The sequence below is a fragment of the Tasmannia lanceolata genome, unplaced genomic scaffold (genome assembly GCF_043159265.1).
Source record: "Tasmannia lanceolata isolate RefF3 unplaced genomic scaffold, GAP_Taslan_0.1 ptg000037l, whole genome shotgun sequence".
Lineage (NCBI taxonomy): Eukaryota > Viridiplantae > Streptophyta > Magnoliopsida > Canellales > Winteraceae > Tasmannia > Tasmannia lanceolata.
This window is the reverse complement of record NW_027518714.1, coordinates 14,822,501-14,847,920: the sequence shown is the minus strand read 5'-3', so window position 1 is coordinate 14,847,920 and position 25,420 is coordinate 14,822,501. Positions and strand designations below refer to the sequence as shown.

General features: G+C 38.4%; 2 protein-coding genes across 5 annotated transcripts in view; both read left to right on the top strand.

Annotated features, from left to right (window-relative positions):
• Positions 1-4,859: 4,859 nt before the first annotated feature.
• On the top strand, positions 4,860-6,375 carry LOC143860773 (uncharacterized). The gene is made up of 2 exons (XM_077371588.1): positions 4,860-5,018; positions 6,046-6,375. The coding sequence occupies exons 1-2, from the start codon at positions 4,881-4,883 to the stop codon at positions 6,268-6,270; spliced, it is 363 nt and encodes a 120-aa protein (XP_077227703.1). The 5' UTR covers positions 4,860-4,880; the 3' UTR covers positions 6,271-6,375.
• A 3,372-nt stretch (positions 6,376-9,747) lies between these two features.
• LOC143862035 (Ypt/Rab-GAP domain of gyp1p superfamily protein) overlaps positions 9,748-25,420 on the top strand; it is a 20,531-nt gene continuing 4,858 nt past the window's right edge. The window contains exons 1-7 of one of the 4 annotated variants that reach the window (XM_077373030.1): positions 9,748-9,920; positions 10,492-10,565; positions 14,942-15,037; positions 22,706-22,809; positions 23,049-23,284; positions 23,787-23,909; positions 24,113-24,201. In XM_077373030.1, coding sequence (XP_077229145.1) covers positions 9,905-9,920; positions 10,492-10,565; positions 14,942-15,037; positions 22,706-22,809; positions 23,049-23,284; positions 23,787-23,909; positions 24,113-24,201 — 738 coding nt within the window. In that variant the 5' untranslated portion in view covers positions 9,748-9,904. Of the gene's footprint in view, positions 9,921-9,950; positions 10,566-14,941; positions 15,038-22,705; positions 22,810-23,048; positions 23,285-23,786; positions 23,910-24,112; positions 24,202-25,420 lie in introns of those variants that run through there. The other 3 variants (XM_077373029.1, XM_077373027.1, XM_077373028.1) reach the window with 3 other exon arrangements.

Genomic DNA, 25,420 nt, shown 5'->3' with positions numbered 1-25,420 from the left:
TCTCATTAGTTATATCGTGGGTGAAGGCTCTACTATCCTTCAAACTCTTCTCTTTCTTTAACCTTCACTAGAAGGATATTAGCTTTGTATAAGAGAGGGAGGAGTCAGTTACTCCTACTTGGGTGGCTCCTGACCCTGGGTGGCTTAAGCTAAATCTTGACGAGTCAAGCATTGAAAACCCGGGTTCGGCTGTAGTGGTAGACCTGCTTAGAGATGAGGGTGAGATTAAATGAGCTTTTTCGGGCCCCCATTGGGATGAAGGGTTCCAACGAGGTGGAAGTATAACAACAGTGCTTCGGGGCATTAAAATCACTAAAGAGAGTATGATGGACAGATTAATAGTTGAGAGTGATTCTCTTAACACCATTAGATGTTGGGTGGGAGCAGGTCACAGCCGTGGAAATTCGCGAATTTAATCAAGGAGATTCGAGACCATGTGGGAAGGTCACCCATCCGTCTCACGGCTAATTGTGAGGCGGATCATTTAGCCATGGTTGGGGTGAATCAGGCTTCTTTGGAGATTTTTGATTTTCTCCCTCTTTGATTCGTCGTTTTCCTATATTTCCCCTTTGTTTGTCTTCCTTTCTCTGTACTCTTGACCAACTTGGTCGTGGGTAAACATTTCCAATATGTGATGATTGTTATGCTTTGAGTGTTCCCTTATGCATTTACCCCTTGTTTTGTGAGTCAGGATAAAGACATGTCATTAATCCACCAAACTTTGTCTCCCCGTGTGGTATTCATGCGCCTACATGTTTCAAGGGACCGAACAATGGAGACATTTCACTTCCGATCGTAGGTAAAGTGAATAGTGGGGAAACAGTTCACTTAGATGAAATAGTTGTCGGCAGCCATGAAAAGTCTGGTATTTTGTCCCATAAATGCCAAGATTTGTAATTTTATTTTGGGTTATTTGATATAAAATGGAAAACCAATACAGGATTTAATTGTTTCAAAAATGTAATAATAAAAAAAAGAAATATTGAGCAGCAATAAAAATTTGTTTTAAAACATTCAAATCTCTCTCTCTCTCTCTCTCTCTCTCTCTCATATGAGGAATGCTAAACTGAAGGATGTGCCTTCAAAAAACCAGCAAGGGCGCTCCAATTGGATCTGAGTCATCCCACTACATTTATACTGGCACTGAGAATGCATAATTAAAGGAAAGATAAATTTTGTATGGTGGCGTGGATCCAATGGGATGCCCTTGCCATTGGGCTTTTACAAGGATCTTCACTTTAGCATTCCTCTAGATATACAGGAATGATAAACTGAAAGTGCCCATGCAAGAACTCAATGGTGAGGGCACACCATCGGATTCATGTCATTCACCACTTGGGTTCGTCGAATCAGATAGATCCAACCATGTATGTCGTCTACACAAGGCAATATATGGCCTTAAGCAAACGCCTCAAACACGGTTGTCTCAATTCAGTTGTGTTCGAAGAGAACATGGGCTTGCTAGTAGTGAGAAAGTGACGGCTCTATTTTGGGATAGAAGTGGTGCCTACACCAACTACTCACTCTCAGGGAGACCAAATATGTCATTGAGCTTCTCAAACACTAAGTCTCTAATATGCTCGTAGGGCCCCTCAGGTCCTTTTTACTACTAGAGTGCGCGTCAATTAGCAGATGGATTAACAAAGGTGTCTTTGTCTGAAGAGATTGTGTGGTCTAGAGGCAACCTCAATGTCACTCCCAATGTAAGTTTGAAGGAGTGTCCAAAGATTCAGATCACAACTCTTTCCAATTTAATGGTGCAAACGTCCTATTGTGTTGCAATCCTGAACTTGCTCGCCCATTCAAGATCCTCCCCCTCCCCCCGCGCCGTTTCTTCTATTGTGTGTTTGCAATTCTATCCACCTAAGCACTTATTAGCCATAACCCCAAAACTCGCCATAAGGGTGCGTTCGGATTGCCGGAATAGCGGCTTGAGTCGGCATCTTATTCCGATGCCTCCCTATTCCAGCATTAGGTTCCAAAAATAAACGGAAGGAAAGGTGCGGAATTGACACTGGGGCTAAATTAAAGGAGTGCAAATTCCGGAAGTTGTTTCCCACCTGATTCCGCTCCTGGTCGGGATAAAATTTTTATTGTAATTTTTTTACTTTAACATTTTTTTTAATTGTTTTTTTGGAGAGACGAAATGAAAATCAAAATAGGATACCCGACTCCGACTCCTGCCTAAATTTGCCATATGATGGACCCACTATAGGTTAATCTAATCAACATAATTTGAATTGTTCATTCAGGTGGGCCCCATAAAAGATTAAAACATATTGCACGCTTGTGTTCGAATATTGTGTGCCTTTTTTCAAGTATACCTTAATGCCACCACCATCATCGAATGTTCATTACTTCTTTGAATGAACATTTTTAACTCCCACTGCATTGATTAATGGATATCTAATGGAACTTTTTGGGATATCTTCAAATGCTAATGTTAGGTTAAACGTCACAATTATATGCTTTCCCCCCCGTAAAGCTTCCAGCTTTCTAATTGGGCACCATATTCTTCTTTTGAAGTTTCCCTCACTATAATTAGATTCTCAAACTAGGGATTTGCTAGGCACTTTCGTGGAAAACCATTTTGCATCCGGCTTTTGGATGGGCACCGTATTCTTCTTTTGAAGTTTCCCTCACTATAATTAGATTCTCAAACTAGGGATTTGCGAGGCACTTTCGTGGAAAACCATTTTGCATCCGGCTTTTGGATGGGCACCGTATTCTTCTTTTGAAGTTTCCCTCACTATAATTAGATTCTCAAACTAGGGATTTGCGAGGCACTTTCGTGGAAAACCATTTTGCATCCGGCTTTTGGATGGGCACCGTATTCTTCTTTTGAAGTTTCCCTCACTATAATTAGATTCTCAAACTAGGGATTTGCGAGGCACTTTCGTGGAAAACCATTTTGCATCCGGCTTTTGGATGAGAGAGCACACAGGCTTTCTCTTTACCAGATTTTGTTTTATTCATTTATTCCTCAGCCGCGAAATTGCCTAGCAAATTCCCTAACACTAATGGCAAAGGAAAAGTAGAATTAGGATAATTTAAACAAGGGATTTGCTAGGGACTTTCGCAAAAAAGCATTTCGCGTCTGGATGCATGATGCATGAGGGAGCAGCCATACAGGCTCACTTTTCAGCAGATTGTATTATTCATTTAATTCATCTGAGGTGCCTACGCCATCATGCAACGGCCAGCCATGAAATGCCTTTCTGCGAAAGTCCCTAGAAAATCCCACAAGCATAATAAATAAAACTTAGTTGTCTAGTTATATATTCTTAACCATTCATTTGTGGCTATGAATACCTCTGTCTATCTATCTATCTATCCTAACAATTCATTCATGGGTCCTCACAGCAGCTTCAACCCCCCCACGCGCCACACACCCCACCCACAAACCACCCACACCCACCACACACATCACCCACACCCACACACACATAAAAGCCTTCTCCACTGGGCGATCCTAGCCATTCATACTGTAAGGTGTAAGATGGATCGAGGGTTGAGCAAGTTTAAAATTAACTGTATAAAAAAAAAAATCATTGCAAATTAAAGGGTTAGGGACCTTTGGGTTTGTGACCCTTCCATTATAGGGCCCATGAGACGAATGGTTTGGCACTCACAGTAAGTAAATCTTTTGTTTTACCTACAATTACTTTTCATATTCATTTTAACATTCACTCACAGTAAGTAAATTATTTTTCTTTCTTTCTAGCTTTCTTTGTTTTTTTCTTTTTCTTACCTTCAGCGCCTTTATGTCATGCATTGACAAGACACTTAAATAATTGATAATCCTGGGAAATTTTTGGTCTGCAATTATAAACATGTTGCAATTGTGCTATATTCTCTCAAGTGAGTACTAAAATATTAAGGAATTTTTGGTTTGCAATTGTACTATATTCTCTTAAGTGATTCAAATACCATATCATTAGATGACTTAATTATCCCATATCATCCTTATTACTTGATTTTGATCAAGATAAATAATAAAATAGCATGTTAATAAGCAGTCTTAAGGCATCTTTGGTCACCCCTAAAAGCTATTTGCATATATAATCATACATGGTAATGATTTTGAAGTTTAAGTGTTTTTATTTGCAGACAGTGGGTATATAATATTATTTGCAAACAGAAAAATCTTTAGACGGGCTCTGTTTCTTTGGGCGTAAAATGGGGTATTTTAAGTGGAAAAATGGGCATAAAATTTGTTTTACGCCCACTTTACTTCAAAAGAAATGGAACCTAGCCGTATGGATGGACCCATTGCTAGTTGTACATTGATGTGGTCCATGGATATTGTTGCCCCTTGGTCCTACTCTGATCAGATGATTCTAGACGTTTGATAAAGCATGATGTAAAGATGTCCTTTAAGAAGTCTTTAATCCATTGATTTTTTTTATGCCAAAATCTTACAGCGCTTGGACGCACTTGTTCAACCTTTTATACCATAAAAATGGACTCAATCTCTTTGAAAATAAGTAGAGAAAAATTGACATCTAAAGAGATGTGTGGTCATCAATGCTTGATGTGGGCAGGATTTGCCTAGACCTAATTTTAGCTTTCTCTTTACAAGTGTGTGGCAAGGAAAATAATTAATTAGAAAAGAAGTATCTTTCAAGATTTCGTCAAAAGACCCTGTAGATGGTTTAAAGAAATATTCCTTCCTTATTTAGTCATGTGTAGTTGGCCATTTGCCCATTTTGCATGGTGCGTGGTAGAATCTCATGCAGTAAATATGGGGGGCCTTCCCCCCACTTTCACACCCTTTTTTATTTTTATTACTTTATTTGCAAATATTCCTTTTTTGGTCTAATTTTTCCCCTTTAAAGCTAGAAGACCTCCCCCCTTCTCCACACATCAAAAAACCAAGTATGGGAGGAGGAGGAGAAAAAGAAGAAGAGAAGGCTGTGGAGCTAAGTTTGAAAGAGCTCTCAAGGAAGCTTGAGGAATTTGCTAAGGCCAGAGATTGGGAGCAGTACCATAGCCCAAGGAATCTACTTCTTGCCATGGTAATTAATCTTAGCTTTATTACCTATTCATAATTCTTAGATCTACTTTCTTTGTATTTCAATCATCCTTTGAGTAAAGGCCTTTTGGATTTCACCAAATGAGTCCTTATTTGCAGAGAGAACATTATTTTAAGTTGTTCTTATTTGCAGATCGGAACATTAAGGCCTCTTTGGGAGCCATTAAAGTATATCATTTTTTAAACTATTATAAACATTACTTGCAAATAAACTTAAGGCCCGTTTGGATACCTCAAATTTTGTATCTGGATTTGGAATTGAGTTTTGAATACAAAATGAATAGATCCGCCCGCTCATGTAGAGGGAGACAGAAAGGAAGGGGGGGTACTTCCAACTGGAGGGGAGAGAAGAAAAAATGAGAGAGAGAGGGGGAAAATAACAATGCATATGTAAAGGATTTGTTGTATGTAATTGTGATACAGGGTAGAGTCTCTCAGCATAAAATTAGTTTTCTGTGTCTTTAGCAGTTGCTGCCTATCAAAAACCAAAAAATAAAAAAAATATAATAAAAGTGCAATCAATCATATACTTTTTCTCCAAAAACCACTTTTTAGTTATGAAAAATATATTTTCCATAATTTCCTTTCTTGCTAAGGATGGTTTATGGTTTTATATGAAATAATGAAGTCCTTTATTTTAATAGGTAGGGGGTTGGAGAGAGAGAGAGAGAGAGAGAGAGAGAGAGAGAGAGAGAGAGAGAGAGAGAGAGAGAGTCCACACCATACATGCATTTTCCATGCCTGCCATGCCATGTGTCTTCAGCTTTAAAATAACATGGCAGCATTCCATTTTTAATCCTAGCTTAAAATTTTCAGAGATGATATCTAATCATCATTTCATCAAGGAGCATATTGACTATTACCACCAAATTGTTCATAAATATTATACTTTCTCAAGCAATACTATAGAGACAAATGACAATATTAATATGATGTTGACAATGCCAAGTTGAAATATAATGGGTTTTCACTTTATTTTTATGGGTTTCTATTTTCTTTGAAATGTGTAGGTTGGTGAAGTTGGGGAGCTGTCAGAGATATTCCAATGGAGGGGGGAGGTGGCCAGGGGGTTGCCAAATTGGGAGGAATCTGACAAGGAGCATTTAGGAGAAGAGCTGTCTGATGTCTTGTTATATCTCATAAGGCTGGCTGATATCTGTGGGGTTGATCTGGGAGATGCTGCTACTAAAAAGATTGTAAAAAATGCCATCAAATACCCACCCAAGGCCATGTAGTCTGAATCACTCCTCTCTCAGTTTTGTATGGTATACAAGAAAAAGATGATACTATAATAAGAAGAGCATATAATAAAGTTTCATCCTTGGAGTCTTTATCTTTTACTGTTTGTGTTGTGAAGAAAAAAGAAGGGATGTTTGTCATAAAACAAGGGGGGAAGACATTATGAATTGACTAGAGCAATTAGAGAAATATCATATTGTTTGGGTTTCTTATTAGTGGCTTGAGTAAAATATGCCAAAAGGACATTTTACTAGAGCAATTAGAGAAAGATCATATTTTTTGGGTTTCTTGTTAGTGGCTTCAGTAAAATATGCCAAAAGGACATTTTACTAGAGCAATTAGAGAAAGATCATATTTTTTGGGTTTCTTATTAGTGGCTTAAGTAAATATGCCAAAAGGACAGTTTAGTCATTTAAAAATGAATCTATGCCACTTTAGTCATTGACTAGATTTTGTGAGTAGTGAGCTTTATTTCATTTACTTGACTGATTATGTGATGCCCCAAATCCAACAACAGTACAACACAACTCAACTCAACGGAGCCTTTGTCCAAAACTAGTTGGGGTCGGCTAATGAATACTTTAGAAATTTTTCATGAAGAAGGTGAAAGAGTCTACCCGGCTCAAATTGACTAAGTCTAATCTTGACACTAGTTGGGTTCGTCTACATGGATCATTTTCTTCCATTCTCTCCTATTCATGGTCATGTTCTCTCTTATGTTCCTAGCCATCAAGTCTTTCCTCACTAGTTCTACCCAAGTTGTTTTCGGTAACAAAAAAAATAAACAAAATCAATTTTAATGTTTGAGTTTTTATATGGCATACACGTGCAGCGCTTGTGTAGCCCAAGGAATCTAAACCATTCACTTTTTGGGCTCTGTCATTGATGGGCATTTTTGTCGTGCAGTCTATCAACGACGGGCCCAAAAAAATAATTAGTGGTTTAGGTCATCCATTCATGGACATGACACTGTCCTTTTCAGTTGCACGAGCATTGCACCCGTGCGCACCATATTAAAAATCATGTGTGCGTGTGTGTGTGAGAGAGAGAGAGAGAGAGAGAGAGAGAGAGAGAGAGAGAGAGAGAGAGAGAGAGAGAGAGATTCTATTGCTTCTGTCAAAATTGAGTTTGATCCACCTAGCATTAGTGGCCGACCAAAACATCAGGATTTTTGGTTTTAGGGAGCCACATAGATAGTTATCCAATCCTCAATTCAGTTCTTGGACATTCTTTAGTCGGTAAAAGTGGGGTCAATTCTTGTTTCTCCACTTTCAAGAGCCTAATTGAGAATCTCTTATCAAAATCGATAAAATCTATACAAAGATATGTTCGTGGAGAACATACGGGGACTAGGTTTTCATTAATACTATGAAGAGTGGTATTTAGCACTTTGTTACCTTTTTTTTTTATTTAAGAAAAATAACTATATTGAGAGCAAAAAGAGATTACAAATTCACATCAATGGAGAGAGATGATCAAGATTAAACCGAGCCCCTCAAAGCCCCGGATTTACCCAGTTGATCCACTAGATCATTCGCACTCTTAGGGATATGAACACTTTGTTACGTGTCCTTATAAACCAGAAGAAACTAGGCTTGCAAAGGCATTTTAATTAGGATTTCAATCAAGCGTGTATCTTATCAATCGTTCTTCCCATCCAACCTTGAAGGATCAGACACCTTATGAGATTCTCTCCAGCAAATTCTCTACTACACAGTTGTTTAAGAACCTTTGGTCGTGCCTGTTATCTATGTTAGTTCCTTACAATGAATCCAAATTGATTTCAGGGCTCCTCAATTTGTCTTCTATTCTAATAGTTACAATGAGGAAGTCTAAACTGAAGGGAGCCCTTGCAAAAAAGAGGTGAAAGGGCTCTTCCATTGGCTGCCAATGGAGGAGCCCTTTCACCTCTTTTTTAAAAGGGCTCGTGCCAATGAGGGAGTCCTTTCACCTCTTTTTTGCAAGGGCTCCTTTCAGTCTAAAATTCCTCAGTTACAATATAAGATCATGGGCAATGTAGAGAAACCCACAAGAAATAAACAGTCGTTACAATATAAGATCATGGGCAATGTAGAGACACCTTATGCACTAACTGAACTTGTCTTTTATTACTTAAACAGTTGTTAAAAAAAAAAAAAAAAAAAAAGCCAAGCTGAGTTTGTGCAATTATTAAAATATGTTACTTGAAAATATCAGTAACCAAAATAAAAACTAAATTTTTGAATAGAGATTTTCATTTTCCTCTTCTTCAACCACTTCTCACCCTCTCTTCAATCATACATACCTTCTGAATTCTCTCCCTCTCCAACCAATAGATAAGCTAATATTCGATGGAAAAAACTTTCATGGCTCCAAACATGGCCTCAACTTTCAATAGAATATCCCTCATTTCTCTAAAGTATATATTAATCAACCAAGGATGTAGAGATCCTATTAAACAAATGGATGGTGTACTCATCCTATTAGAGTCCACTAGATTGACGGCCTAGATAAGTCCATCAAGATCAATCAGAAGGCATTGATTTCAAGTGTAGAATCGAAATCTATTCGAACCACACTGTAATAAAGTGAGGCACACTCACTACTGCACGATGGATCGGCCTTTGATTGATCTGCATTGATTTGGATCACTTATGAGTTTTTGAATTTTGTCATAAATTTCGGATTTCGGTCCAAACCGAAATCAAAACGTACCAAAACCAAAATTGCCGAAATGTACCAAATTTTGGCCGAGATGTAGGCAATTTTGGCCAAAATTTTGAGAATTTTTATTTTTTTTTTACAGAATATTGGTCGAAATTACCTAAATTTCGGTTTCGGTTCGGACCGAAATTTATACCGAAACCGAAATTTAAAACCATGCTTATGGGCCAAAAATTAATTTAATCATGCAATTGTAACATCAAATAAGATCCAACGACTAAAATGCACATTACTTGACGTTATGGCTGCACGATTACCGTTATTTTTGGGTCATAGAGGAGATCCAGAGCAGAGACTAAAATAGACGGTTCAGATCAGACTCTGGTGGGATCCACTATGCAGTTGTGGTGCATCTCATTATATTACAACGAGAAGTACTGTACGGTTTCTGATCAGACACCATATAGGGGTGTACGCCCTTATAGTCCCGTATTTTTTAAAAAGTACTGTACGGACCATACTATAGGATGATCCAAACCGTTCATGTGATGGGCCACAAGTAAAAAGATTGTGCCCACGTAATCATTTCTATAGGATGATCCCAACCCTCGGATCTAGAGACGAACTGCATATTAAGGAAACCTCTATAGATCGGAGGGCTAGGATCATCCTATGGTAATGAGTTTTGTGGAACAACCTATCTACTCTACGTTCCATCACATGGACGGTTTGGATCATCCTATGATATGGTCCGTACAGTACTTTTTGAGAAAAATACGAGACAACAAGGCCTTACGCCATATAAAATCTCTGAAACTATGAACCGACCAAATTCATCGTTATAATCGCACGGAGCGGCAAACAAAAAAGGCCAAATTCCAAAATAGAAAGCGTCAAATTATTCCTGATTTTCGAACCCGCGCTTTCCTCGCTTCTTCTCCATCAAACAAAACCCTAATTTCCCTTTTGTTTTTCTATCAGGATTCTATGAAGCTCATTCAAGGTAGAGATGTATAATCACCTTCTTCTTTTTTTCCTTCCCTCATGTTTTATGGGTTTTTTTCGCGGTATTTTGTTTTTGTACGGAATGAAAATTTAGTAAATTTTGGGTAGTTGCTAGGGATTGGGTGTGGGATTTTTGTTTTGATTGATGGGTTATTCCTATAGCTTTTGGTTTATGGGTTTCCCAGTTTAATTTGAATTACATGTGAAAATTGAAATGGGTTCGTTGAATTAATCTCAGCGTGCGAAAAATTAAAGAATTGGGGATTTGAGGAAATGGGGGTTAGATTTTGAAATTTGAACATTTGACTTTGTTGAGAAAGTTACATTAGATTTGGAGAATGGAAGATTTTGAGTTTGTAGATAAAAAGGGTTTGTTAATATTATGTTTGCTAGATACTGAAATTTGAAGATTTGGTTTTGTTGACAAAATGCTGATTAGGTACTGAAATCTGAATATTTGGGGTTTTCCATAAAATGTCAATGAGATGGAAATCTAAAGATTTGGGGGTAAAATTCATAAATGGCTTGTTGTGAGAACATCCTGCAATTTCAGATGGCAAATGTAACAGGTGATTCTGATGCTTTCTATGCGATAAAGCCGGAATGTCAAGATGATGTTCCAAAAACCCGATTCAAGCCTAAGGTTAGTTTATTTAGCTTTTCATTTGTTCTTCACACTTTATTTTGGTTCATGTACTTCATTTTGAGGATTATGTTCGTTGCATATTCTTTAACATTATTTAGTGGGATGATTTTTATTTAGTAATTCTGTGGAACATGGCCTAACTTGTGAGTTGTCTGTTATAGTTATTACATTCGACTAATAAATGAAAAACCAAAAGCCTTTGTGTATTTGTAGGGTAGAAAGCAATGTGACATTTTCCTTATAATAGCTAAACTCTTGAACTCAAGATGGGAAGGTAATGTCTCGAGTTTATATGCCTTGTCTGTTTCCTCTAAACTTACATCAGGAGTAGCATGAAGACATTCAATTCTGGGTACATACTGGTGAATCAAAATTCATGCCTTTGAATACAAATATCATCAGATTCCAAACTGGGAAAACCTTTTCGTATCAGAAGGTCTATTGGGAACTCGGATCCAGCTGTCATTGGGGGGCTTCTTCATGGTGCCGACAAATGCTGTTACTTGGGTCTTTTCTAGGCCTATTGAAGTGGTTGCAGAAGTCCTTGCGCTTATAAATGAGATTCGTTCGGTTGAACCCCCCTTCTTGATTCCCTGTTGCGGTTGTGGAGTGGGACTCTTTAAATCATCTGGTGCAAACCCGGAGGCTCGCGAGTGACTACAAAGAATTTAGGAGCTCAATGGAACCAAACTTTCACATTCATAGTGCCATATGCATCCATAAACAGAGAAACAAGCGATAATTGGTTAATCTCGACATCAAGAAATGTGTAGATTAGCTTTAAAAGGGAAACCATCAATGTAAAAGATTTTATACTAAGCAATATTGCATATGACAATCCAAATAACACAAGGAGGTGAGAATATGAGGCTCAAATAACTGAAAGTAACCACTGTTTAACTGCTGTCCGCAAAATAAAATAGGAATCTAGGGCCCAAATCTACTCTAAACAAGGGTAAAAATCCTAGGTTGTTCTAGGGTAAAACAAGTAAAAGGTTCCTATGGATAGTAAAAAGTCTAAATGGCTAAAAAAGGTTGAAAATAAAGAAAAAATCTAACCCGGAAAAGGCAGCAGTCTTTCCACCTCAAATCCACGCTAGCAAGAGGCCCAACAGAATGGGGGAGAGACCCGTGGGCATGAATCTGAATGGGAAAAGGGAAGTGGATAAGAGAAAATTGAGAGAGAAGTGAAGGGAGCAGATTATTGAGAGTTCAAGGGAATGAGAGGAGCCGAAAGAAGCAAAGAGAGAGAGAGAGACCGAAGAGAAAGAGGATCAAGAAAGGGGAGGTGAGAGACAGATGAGAAATCTGAGGGGAAAGACAAGATAATGAAAGAGATATCTGTGACGATGGAGAAGCGCGTGAGAAGAATAGAGGGTACGCGGGTGTGAGAAAGAGAATAGGGAGAGGGTGCAAGAAAGAGAATAGGGAGAGGAGAGTAGAGATGCCAAGAAAAGAGAAGAATCAAGGTAAGAGGAGAAGAAGAGAGATGAGGAGAGAGAAAAGAGAGGTATGTGAGGGGGAGTGTGAGAGATAGAGATGAGAGAAGAGAGGTTGGAAGATGTGTGTGTGAGAGAGATAGAGGTCTGAGAGAGAGAAAGATATGAGGAGGCGAGAGAGATAGAGAAGGAGAGAGGGAGAGAGATATGAGGGGCGTGAGGGAGAGAGGTCTGAGAGGGTTCGAGAGAGGAGAGAACACAGAGAGGGAGAGATGTGAAAGGGGAGTGGGGAACACACACACACACACACACACACACAGAGAGAGAGAGAGAGAGGGAGAGAGAGAGAGAGAGAGAGAGAGAGAAGAGGGGAGGAGAAGAAGAGAGGTACTGGGAGAGAACTCACCTTGGCCGTGAGTCATGGAGGAGAGAAAGAGAAGACACCCTAGGGCGTGGAGGAAGATAAAGAGTGCTGTCGGCTCCTTTAGTTCTTTTTACAAAAGTTTTTCAAAGCTAAGGTTTCTCCCCACTTGTTATCATATATTCTCTTTTAGTGGGCCTCATTTACTAGCATTACTTAATTGATGATGAAAAGACTGCAGTGCCCCTAATCACAAAGAATAAGTAGTTATAACCATGGTTTAAAATTTCGGATACCGGTGGGGACCGAAACCGAAAATTTCCGAAATTCAATTTTTCGCCATTTACCAAATTTCGGATTTCGGTAATTTCGGTTTAATGACATTCTTTATTTAAAAAAAAAGTGTTATCGGAATTTCGGTCCGGAATTTGGAACCAACTTACAAAATTTCGGACCGAAATTTCGGTTTTTTGTGGGGTCCGAAACGGTTACCGAAACCGAAATTTTAAACCTTGGTTATAACATAAGGGCATAATACGAAAAACTATCTAAACGAAAAGAAAAAGCAAAAAATGTGTGCAAGGGTGGGCCCTAGATGATGTGGACATCCCCACATCTAGGTCTCAAATAAAAATAGAAAATAGTCCATAATCCTCAAAATAAGACAAAAATAATGTGCTATGCAATGAAAGTGGCGATCCAACGGTCGAATCACATCATCATTTGTTGATGAAGGAGGGTTTGTTGGCTTGAAGTGGGGTGGATCGAGTTGCATTGTCGGTTTTTTATTATCTCCCCCCTTAAGGAGTCATTTTTTTTATTTCCTTTGCCTAGCAACCTGACAGTGCAGGAGCATATGGTCAACTGAATCCCCTGTCTCTATAAATAGAGCATAGTGATCAATAATTATCATATGACAACTACACAGGTGGTCCATAATGAGGATTTTGTTGAGGAATGCTGACCACCCAAATGCACGAACTTTAGGTGGGGTTGGAATGGTCCATATCCTAGCGAGAGGCGAAGAGGCATGGCAGGAACCGGTTTGTGATAGAATGATTTGACCTTAAAAGTAAGAGTACAAGATACAAACTCTTTTGTCTTCCCCGGATCTCTTGATGTTGCATGATTGAACCATATCTAACAATCTGGCAATCTGATCCACTTTCCTGTAAAAATGTCCCTTCTGAAGTCCAGTTTCCATGATATCTTATCACCTTACCATTCGAAGCAATCTTTGACAAAGATATCCTTTTCTATTGTTTTTACTTTATACCCTTGTTTTTGAAAGCTCCTCAGTTGGGTTGGAAGCTCACTTCGAAAGCTAAATTCTTCTTGCTCTCGCAAAATGTCTTAAAACTTGAAAACTCATCTCGAGTTAAATAAGACTTATTTAATCTTTTCCCCAAAACTTAACATTAAATCTAAATGAATAAAACATGTAAATCTATAAATACCTAAAACTTCCCATTCTAATCAGCCGTGAAATCATCTTCTACTTGTAATGCTAACAATCATTAACCTAACCCCAGCTTGCCCATCAAAAAAAATAAAAAATCATTAACCTCCCTTCCTAACCTACTATAACCCTATCTATTTCGGTGCGCTTCTTATTTGCTTCTTATGAGGCTTATTATATGCTTCATGTTAACTTCCGATGATTCTTCCCACATATTTCCTCTTTACTTTTCTTAGGTCTTTTTGCGCTCCACATTTCTCCTTTTTATAGCTCTTGCCTCCCTCTTCCCTTCCTCCATCGCTTCTCGCACTTGCTTCCCACACTGAAATCTATGCTTTGTACTATACCTTTTTAGTTGGATGCTTTCATCAATTTATTTTTCATATAACCTAGTTTTATTTCTACGCAAAGGGGATCATGTCACTTTATTGGTTGAATTATCTGATTAGACTCCAAGTTTGCAGATGCCTGCCCATAATCTTGTCTTATGTCATACCATTGACCAAAATGTGTGCAAATGCTTACTCTTAGTCTCCTTGCATGTACATCCTATCATATAAATTTAGTTTACCTGTTCACATCTGTTTGATACTTTGATCTATTTTTCAGGCTTCTGCATTTTTTGCCTTCTTCATCCACCTATATTAAATCTTGACATCACAGATGGTCTAACATGACAGGGAAGTGGGTCCTCGATTTTGTTTGCTTTTGTCCCTTCTAAACCTTTTTTGTTTGCTTTGTAATATGGTCTACAATTAATGAGACCGTAGTCACGCATCCTACTCACACTACGTCAGCTGCTGCTATCAAGATATTTTTCACTCATGTATTGTTAAGTTGGAGTAACTTCCTCAGATCTTATGCATGAGTTTATCATTTTCATTCATTTGCTTGGATTGCATGAGAAAGTTATTGAAGACAACTTGAATTTCAATTTATGGGAACCAAACTTCTATAACAATGCTTTGCTTGAAGGACCTAATGATACAATTTTCCTGCATGTGCAAAAGAAGCTATGCTTGATTATGCAGTTTTATCTATCTTTTAATGTCTATTTGACATGCCGGCAATTTGGTCTTCTACGGATTTATGATCTCACTCTGAAAATCTGCAGGCTGGAAAAACTCTCAGTGCAAGAAAGTGGCATTCGGCATTTTCTCAGGAAGGTTATCTTGATATAGCAAAAGTTCTCAGTCGAATCCAACGCGGGGTAAGGAGCTGATTCCACATCCATTTTTTTCAAACAATGAACAGAGTTGATTTAATATATTAAAGCATATAATAAAGAATACTTTATATAGACAACAATGTCGATGAGATTTAACCTGGGCAGAATGTTGGTACTAGTGTTATCAGTGAACCAATATTTCTTTTATAGAATGTCTGACCCCAATTTCAAACATTTGGGGTCATCACTGCTTGTTCTAATGCTCAACTTCGTGGACCCGACTATTGATAACCTTTTTCACCAGTATTCAAGAGTCGAGACACCAGAATTTTGGCATGCAAAAAAAGCAAATTGTGTATGATCTTATACGATTTTATTTGGCAAATAGGGGATTGAATTTTGATACTTATATATGTCACTTCGTTGTTTGGGATACAATAATTGATCTTAGAGCAAGTAAAAATAGCAAATGCCTCAATTTTAGCGATTCATTGACACAAGTTTGATCTGCTATAGATACATTTTTTAATCCTTTAAATAGCACGATCATCCACATCCATTTATTCTTATCAGGAGCAAGAGGAATGGAGGGATTTAAATGATTTATTTAGATTGTTGAGGTGTGCAATCCCTGCAATTCTGGGAGTGCAGCAGTCTTCTACTTCTTGAAATTTTGAGGAATGGAAGATCAGGTCTTCTAATGGATGATTTGAGGATGAGTAACATTTAAATGTTGAAGTTAATCATCCTCTATCTAGATAATTCAGCATCAACTTTCCTTGCCGTACCTTATGTGAAAACTGATGGGCAGAGTTCAAATAAATTTCTAATTTTCTATTGGTTATATTAGAAAATTAGTAATTGCTGACTAAGTTCAAAACCTTGAATGAACTAATGAATGATGTTCATGGAACCACCCTCAAAAGTCCGCCCATAAGCTTATAGACATGGATGATTCGGTTTATGTTCGATTGAGGCGTGGAAGAAAAACAGATGATGGAATCAGTTTTCGTGGATTGGAGAGGCAGGAGATGCAGCTATATATATACTTGGAGATGCATCAATGGGCAAATATGCCACTTATTGGGCCTCCAATACACGTCAATGCAGCCATATAAACTTTATCTTTAGAGCTCAATCCTGCCTTTCTCAAAATCTGCATTGCCTTCGTGATGCGAGGAGATTTGTGGATTTTAAGCCTCAAGAGGAAAGAAATTGGAGGTCAGTGGGTGATTGCCCACAACAAGACTAACATCTTGGGTTGCAAATAGGTTCCCCACTCCCCCCCAATTTGCATGGCCTCACAAAGGGGATCGGTGGAAAACATGAAGATGGAGCAAGTAGTGGTGGTTGGTCAAAGAGGAGTTGACGACAAGTGAGTGTGCTTGATTATTAAGCTCAAGAGGAAATGATAGGGATCAGCTTAACATGTTCAGGCGGTCATAAGAGAGCAACATGCCCAATCTCTTGTTCTTAAATCATGATGAAGTTGGGCCCACTGGAACCACCCCTAGGTTTTGAGCATCGAAGATTAATAAGGGTGGATGGCGTTTATGCAATGTAGTCAACGAACTAAATGCCAAGCATAAAGAGCCTAGTCCACATGGGGCCTTTTTTGTTTTTTATTTTGGATTTGTGGCAAGGGAAAAAAAGGGTTTTGGGTTTTGTTGTAAAGAGGGGGGGGGGGGTTTGCACGAAATGAGAGAGAGAGAGAGAGAGAGAGAGAGAGAGAGAGAGAGAGAGAGAGAGAGAGAGAGAGAGAGAGAGAGTTGTGAGAGGTTTTTTGAGATTATTTTTTTGTTTTTGCACAATAGGTGGGGCGAGATCTGAGAGAAAGAGAGATTTTCGACAGACACAGAGGAAAAAAAGGAAACCAAAAATACGTGTTGCGCAATAGGTGGGACGAGATCTGAGAGAAAGAGAGATTTTCGACAAATTTGGTAGAGAGAAAGAGAGATTTTCGACGGACACAAAGAGGGAAAAAAAAGGAAACCAAAAATTCGTGTTGCGCATATTCGCAAACCCAAATGGGAGAAATTTTAGGGATCAAGAGATCTGGTGAGAGATTTTCCGGAGATATGAGATAGATTTTAAGGTGGAAATACGGCAAAACACATACGACGAGAGTGAGAGAGATTGCGAGAGATGGAATGAGAGAATGGAGACTTCGGCTCTTCTTCCTTCCTCTTTCCTTCCCTTTCTCTCGGATACCATGTTAGAATTGGGGTTAGTGTTAGAAGAGAGGAAGAAGATGTTAAGTCTCCACTAGGGAGCTCCTCATGTAAATGATGTATATATAGGCCCAAATAGGCCAACCATGGTAATGACTACCTAAACTACCCTTACATGTTATTTAACAATCTTAATCCCTATTCATCAGGAAAGCCACAGATCTCCCTCTAGTTCCTTTTCTACTTTGGTTTTGCATCAGGGAGCGTATCCCAATATCAGAGTTGGAGAAATGGGCCTCGGAGAAATGACCAACTTTGACGCCAGTTATGGTCCAAATCCTATGAAGTTGTCATGATGGCATAAGATAATGAGATAGTTAATATCCAAATGAGGAGAATGATTCACCGGGGTATCATCATCATTATCGTCATTATCTTCGTGACATTGGCAAATAGACAGTGTGCTATCCAAGGGAATTGTTGTTTGAAGTGAGACGGAGATTACAGAACGGATTATGATGTTATAGCCGAAATGAAATGGCTGTTGACCTATGAAGGTTGCAGCCTGTAATGTGCCTTCACAACCATCTTTCAGTAGGCTTTTGAAGACTTAATAGAAATAAAATGAAAGGTAAGGGTGTACCAGAGCAGAAAGGAGGGGAGACGACTTAGAAAGGATGTTGAGGAGATTGATGCCCTCTCAGTGAGAGGTTGAAGATGATGATGTCGCAAGAGCGGATTAGTTTAGCTGGAAGGAGAGTCATGGTGACTGGAGAGTGGCATGTAATCAGGCCAATAAGCTCAATGAAAGCAGGTTTGCTGTTTTCTAAGGATGCAGATTTATGCTGTTAGGATGACATCCTGTATTTTCTTGGAAATTGAACTCTGTAGTTTGGCTTTATAATTTCATGTAATTATCAGTGAACATATCCACAGAAACCATTCCCATACTAAACACCATCTCCTTAATCACCAAATGTACTCCTATTTGCCCGCACTAACTTTTCAAATACTCTTTTCCATTTTTCTAATAAAGAAAGCAGTTAGAAATATAACAGAGGACTTTTAACTTTTAAAGTTAGTTTTACTAGGACTTTCACTCTTGTCGAACATAGTGAGTGTGCACGGCTCTCCTCACTTTAAAGACATCATCTGACATTCCATCCTTTGTGTAGGGGGGATCTAGTTTTCACATATATTGTCATCAATCCATCTTCCCTGTTTTCAATGTCCAAGATTCTCACACAATACTTACCATTGTAATTTGTTCCACCACAGTCCCCTACCCGGCATGTCATGAAAGAGCGATAATGTCAAATCAACCTGCTCGCTTTGTTCATAACCCGCAAGCATGGAGATCCTAAAAATGCCTTCCTTGGACATAACATCAAATAGTTGCCTAGCTGAATCAATCGTGTTGTTTATTATAAATTTCTCCAGAAAAGCATCCCAGGATGAAAATCTGTCCTTAATGCCCATCTGGAACTGCAAACAAGCAAGGTCTGTCTGCTGCAAGCAGCAAGAAAATAGATGATAGTCGGCTGAATCCAACAACAGAGCTGAATCAAATATGGACCAAGGGGTCTCGATGAATCCTTATTCCTCCTAAGGATTAATAAAGCTATTGCAGATAAATACAATAGAATAGAGTCTGGGTTTCAAGACCCAAGGGGTGTGTGTGTGTGTGGGCGGGTGGGGGGTCCACTTTGCTTTCTTCATTGTCTTGCCCCCTCTGCTCGTAATAATTTCTGGCCACTACCGAGGCAAGTCTTAGATGGAGTGACTAATGAATCTCCCAAAACAACTGACCGCAAGGAGGTCACTTGTTATCGAAGGTCCTCCGATTTCTCTCTTTAGACATTGACCCACATAACCACAAAAGGGCTCAAAAGCCATAGAATACAGCCCGATGATGACTCCACCACCCCTCCACAATGAATTAGTACTCAGCTGACTATTTTGTTTAACATGATTGATTTTCATTGTTACTGCATTTGCTTTCATCAACATGGGAATTAATAAGTTAAAAATCATAGCAATATGATACAACGAGGATTGTGATCTCAGGTCTCATAAGCTCATAGCCTATCCATGTGATAAGTGTGCATCAGAGAAGAGTGAAGCTACACATACGTGTAGCTAACTTAGCTACACTGACGGCTTAAAATACAGTGGGCCCACATTGTTTGGGTGATCCAAACCATTCATTTGATAGGCCCTCACATTGATAGGGTGTGCCCAAAAAATCAGCTCCATAGGATCATCCCAATCCTTCAAACTGTGGAGGCAAAAATGGACAGATTTGTGAAGGTTTTTACACGTCCATTTTGCCTCCACAAATCGTAGGGTTGGGATGATCCTATGGAGCTTATTTTTTGGGCACACCCTATCTATGTGAGGGCCCATCAAATGAATGGTTTGCATCACCCAAACAATGTGGGGCCCACTGTATTTTAAGCTGTCGGTGTAGCTAAGTTAGCTACGCGTATGTGTATCTACACTTTTCTCATATATATATATATATATATATATAGCAAAAGAGAAAAGGAGAGAATTATTTGAATTTCTCCCAAAATTCTATGAGAATTACACATCACTTTTTTTTACTTTTTTTAACAATGGCACCCATTCAACCCACATATTTTCAATCCTACCCCCTCCTTTATGCTTTTTAACAAAGGCACGCATTAAAGCCACATAATTTCAATCCTACCCCCCTCCTTTATGCTTTTTTAAGTATGGAAATCTTTATAGATTGGAGGGCTAGGATCAGCCTATGGAAATGATTTTACGGGCACAACCTATTGATGTTGTGTTCCATCACATGGACAGTTTGGATCAACATATGATGTGGTCCGTACAGTTCTTTGTTGGCCCGTGCATCGCACGGGGTTTTTACTAGTATATATATATATATATATATATATATATATATATATATATATATATATATATATATATATATGAGGAAACTGTTAAGCTCACCAAACTTATGGTGAGCTTAAGCGCCCCAATCACATGCGTCCCACATTTTCTGTGGTGATCCAAACCATTCATTTGCAAGGCCCTATCATAGATAGGGTGTGTACCAAAAATCAGCTCCATAGGATCATCCTAACCCCTCCATTTGTGGAGGACAAAAATGGGCAGATTTGTGGACAAATAATGTCTGTCCATTTTGACCTCCACAAATGGATGGGTTAGGATGATCCTATGGAGCTGATTTTTGATACACACCCCATCTATGTAAGGGCCTTTCAAATGAATGCTTTGGATCATCCTAACAAAGTAGGCCCCAATGTGATTGGGCGCTTAAGCTCACCAACACTTTCCTCTATATATATAATAGAGAGAGAGAGAGAGAGAGAGGAAAATGATTGTGAGCTTGAAGCTCATATAGCTTATATGAGCTTGAGGGCCCAAACACATGTGGGCCCACATTGTTAGGATGATCCAAAGCATTCATTTGAAAGGCCCTTACATAGATAGGGTGTGTACAAAAAATCAGCTCCATATGATCATCCTAACCCATCCAAAAGGGGAGGGCAAAATGGACAGATACCGTTTGCCACAAATCTGCCCATTTTTGCCCTCCGCTTTTGGAGGGGTTGGGATAATCCAATGGAGCTTATTTTTGGTACACACCCTATCTATGATGGGGCCTTGCAAATGAATGGTTTGGATCACCACAAAAAATGTGGGACCCATGTGTTTGGGCCCTCAAGCTCATATAGCAAGCTCATATAAGCTATATGAGCTTCAAGCTCACAATCATTTTCCTTATATATATATATATATATATATATATATATGGGAAAAGTGAGCGTACTCGGTCGAGTAGATAAGCTTATCTACTCGGTCGAGCTAAAAACAGTGGGGGCCCACATTGTTTGGGTGATCCAAACCATTCATTTGAAAGGCTCCTAACTACATAGGGTGTCCACAAAAAATCAGATCCATAGGATCATCCTAACCTATCCAACAGTGGCGGGAAAATGGGCAGATTTGTGGACAAACTGTGTCTGCTCATTTCCCCCCATTTTCCCTCCACATTTGGATGGATTAGGATGATCCTATGGATCTGATTTTTTGTGGACACCCTATGTAGGTAAGGGTCTTTCAAATGAATGGTTTAGATCACCTAAACAATGTGGGCCCCCACTGTTTTTAGCTCGACCGAGTAGATAAGGTTATCTACTCGACCGAGTACGCTCACTTTTCCGTACATATATATATATATATATATATATATATATATATATATATATATATATATATATATATGAAAAAAGTGTTTCTGCGCACGTGCGCAAGGAGCTCCCTGCACACAAGTGGCTTAAAAAGCCACTGATTGGTTGCTTTTTGTGGACCCTGCAGAGGTGGACCCGCCATACGAACCAATCGGTGGCTTTTTAAGCCACTTGTGCGCAGGGTGCTCCCTGTGCACGTGCGGAGAAACACTTCTCTCTCTCTCTCTCTCTATATATATATATATATATATATATATATATATATATATATATATATATATAGAGAGAGAGAGAGAGAGAGAGAGAGAGAGAGAGAGAGAGAGAGAGAGAGAGAGAGAGAGAGAGGAAAGTGTTGGTGAGCTTAAGCTCACCAAACTTATGGTGAGCTTAAGCGCCCCAATCACATGGGTCCCACATTTTCTGTGGTGATCCAAACCATTCATTTGCAAGGCCCTATCATAGATAGGGTGTGCACCAAAAATCAGCTCCATAGGATCATCCTAACCCCTCCATTTGTGGAGGACAAAAATGGGCAGATTTGTGGACAAATAATGTCTGTCCATTTTGACCTCCACAAATGGATGGGTTAGGATGATCCTATGGAGCTGATTTTTGGTACACACCCTATCTATGACAGGGCCTTGCAAATGAATGGTTTGGATCACCACAGAAAATGTGGGACCCATGTGATTGGGCGCTTAAGCTCACCATAAGTTTGGTGAGCTTAAGCTCACCAACACTTTCCTCATATATATATATATAGAGAGAACAGTTCCTACACATATGTGTAGATAAGTTATCTACACACTAGGTTAAAATACAGTGGGGGCCACATTATTTGGGTGATCCAAACCATTCATTTTTAAGGCCCTCACATAGATAGGGTGTCCACAAAAAATCAGATCGATAGGATCATCCTAACCATTCGAACTGTGGAGGCAAAAAATGGACTAATTTGTGAAGGTTTAAAGACATCCATTTTACCTCCACAAATCGTAGGGTTGAGATGATCCTATGGATCTGATTTTTTGTAGACACCCTATCTATGTGAGGGCCTTTAAAATGGATGGCTTGGATCACCCAAACAATGTGGGCCCCCACTGTATTTTAAGCTAGTGTGTAGAGAACTCTCTACACATATGTGTAGGAACTGTTTTCTCATATATATATATATATATATATATATATATATATGTTGTTTGGTACTGTATAGGGTTGTAGCACCTTGAAGTTGTACCCTTTATTATCTGCAACTAGAGGTCTATTTCTGATTTATTCTTTTATATCAGGGTGTCCATCCATCAATCAAAGGAGTAGTTTGGGAGTTTTTACTGGGTTGCTATGATCCTAAGAGCACTTTTGATGAACGGAGTCAATTGAGGCGGCATCGCAGGTAGCAATCTAGTATAATTTAAAGAAGTCACTTTGCTTCCAATTCAGAGATGAGGTGACATGCTGTGTTATCCACTATTTTCTTCCTTAATAAGTCACTTTGCTTGCAATTAGCAGTTGCCATGCCTATTTCCTAATCTGAAAAGGTCCACTACTTGCTTCCTTAATATGCTGTGTTATCCACTATTGGCTTTTGCTTGAAAATAAGATGAACTGGCAATATTGTCTTGATCACGGCAGGGAACAGTATGAAACATGGATGGCAAAATGCCAGGAGATGGAACCGACAATTGGTAGCGGAAGGATTATTACTACACCGATAATTAGTGAAAATGGAGAACCTATCGATGATCCGTCAAGCAGTGGTGATGATTCACAACAGAAAACATTTGGCGGAATGGATACAGAGGTGCATACAAATAAAGCTCCCATTGACAAGAAAGTCCTTCACTGGAAACTTATCTTGCACCAAATCGGTAAATCTTTGACATATTGCTTGTGCATTATCATATCGTGATTCTTTCCTGCATAATCAGCTTGCAGTTCCATCGTTTTCTTTTAGAACTTTATTATTCTATTTCATTGCTGATTTTTTGCAACCAAATCAGTATCCCATCATACCGCACTTTAGAAAGCCCGAAGAAGAAGAAAAAGAAGAAAAACTGGCTGGGGAAACTATTACCTCCCCAGCGTGTATTATACAAAGCGACAGACTTTGGGCGTTTGGATTTTCATTTCAAGCATGCGGATATCAGTCCCTTGATTTATCTGTTTTTTACAATTTGATCTTACTTATAATAACTACATGCAACTCTCCACGATATTTATTTTGAAAAGTATTGTAGATAGAATATAACCCATGTATCTTATATCTATTCCATTGAGTGAATCGATTTGTTCAATGTTACTATTATTGTTTCTCCAGAAATTACGTTTATGCCTTTATGGTTATGGAGGCCTAATAAATTTGGATGATAGGCCTGGATGTAGTTCGCACTGATCGAGCACTAGTCTTTTATGAGGACCAAAATAATGATGCAAAGCTTTGGAATATTCTGGCAGTTTATGCATGGATGGACCAGGACATTGGTTACTGTCAGGGTGAGTAGGCTGCTAGTATTCTACTAGATATCACTGCATGCCAATACTGAAGAACTATTAGATATAATAGTTAAGTTCATAAACATTATTAAATTCATTGATATTTTTGAATTTAATATTATTAAATTCATTGATATTTTTGAATTTAATATTATTAAATTCATTGATATATTACACTGGGTGTTGAACAATTCATTGAGCAGGCATGAGTGATCTTTGCTCTCCAATGGTAATTCTTATTGAAAATGAAGCAGATGCCTTTTGGTGCTTCGAACGCCTAATGCGTAGACTGGTATGCACCTTCTATACCCCATTATTCTGTTATTTATCTTACAATTCTACCAAGTCGATGTTGATTCCTGTTATGAGTTGTATGATTCTTTTCTGTTGCACGATTTTAATGGTGAAAGAAGTTTCCTTCGTCATCCTTGCAGTTCACTGAACCTGGAATTTAGCAGTCTGAAAATTAGCAGCCAATGATGATGGGACTATGTCATTAGTCCCATGCATTGCTACCTTTACATTTGTATTTTATGTTTTGTTATGCTATTTGTCTGCTTGTTCCAAATCAGAGCAAGCACTTATTACTGAATCAGGCTTCTTAATACATTAATTATATACTTTTGATGTATTTCTAATATTCTTTTTTAGGATTTTATGCTTATCTGAATTAATATTTTTTAATTGTATATCTTTCAATATATTGCAATATACACATGTTGGCCTGTCAATTTTGGGGGTTCATTGTGTCTAGCATCTCATGTTCTTGTCTATGTTACACTCATAGTTAGCAAAACGTGTTCCAGCAAAAAATAAATGCAGAATAGGAAAATTCGAGTTTAATACGGTATTGGTTAAAAAAACGTAGTGAAAAAATGGAAACACAAAAAAACACAGTAAAAAATTTGTCATTTGCAAAATTTAGCGGGTGTAAAGTTGGAATGTTAGCCAAAAAAAATGCGTTTTACATGTTTTTCGTATTTTTTATTGTAAAAGTTTTAAACGGCAAACCAATAAAATGCATTTAAAAAAAAAAACGCTGTTTTAAACTGTTTTATACCAACACATCTATATCCAAGTTGCCTAAGTTTCATGGATTCCAGGAAAGTAATCTGAGTGCACCAATTCCACCAAAAGGAAATTCTTGTGTTTTGGTTGAACTCCAATACCATGGTAGTTCGTTTATAAGTGTTCTCACTTATTAATCAGATTAGGAATTGTTCATTTATGATCGAATTGAAATCATGAAAACACCCAGAAAGTATGTAGCATGCATGTGATATTACCCCATACCATATGCCTCAACAGTGAACTTGGCTACACCAAAACATCTTCCAACAATCACTACAAATTTGTTGTGGACAACTGAAAGGGGGCTTTCACCATGTCTTTGTCGAAGATTGGAAATAATTTAATAAAAATCTCTATATTTTGGGATCAGATTTAGTCTACTTTTTCCTCTTTCTTCACGGCATTCGTGATTAATGAGGCTTGAGTGATTGAATAAAAGC

Coding starts and splice junctions, on each gene's coding strand:
- LOC143860773 (XM_077371588.1), top strand. CDS start 4,881: ATGGGAGGAGGAGGAGAAAAAGAAGAAGAGAAGGCTGTGGAGCTAAGT. Junction 5,019..6,045: donor GGAATCTACTTCTTGCCATG/GTAATTAATCTT, acceptor TGAAATGTGTAG/GTTGGTGAAGTTGGGGAGCT.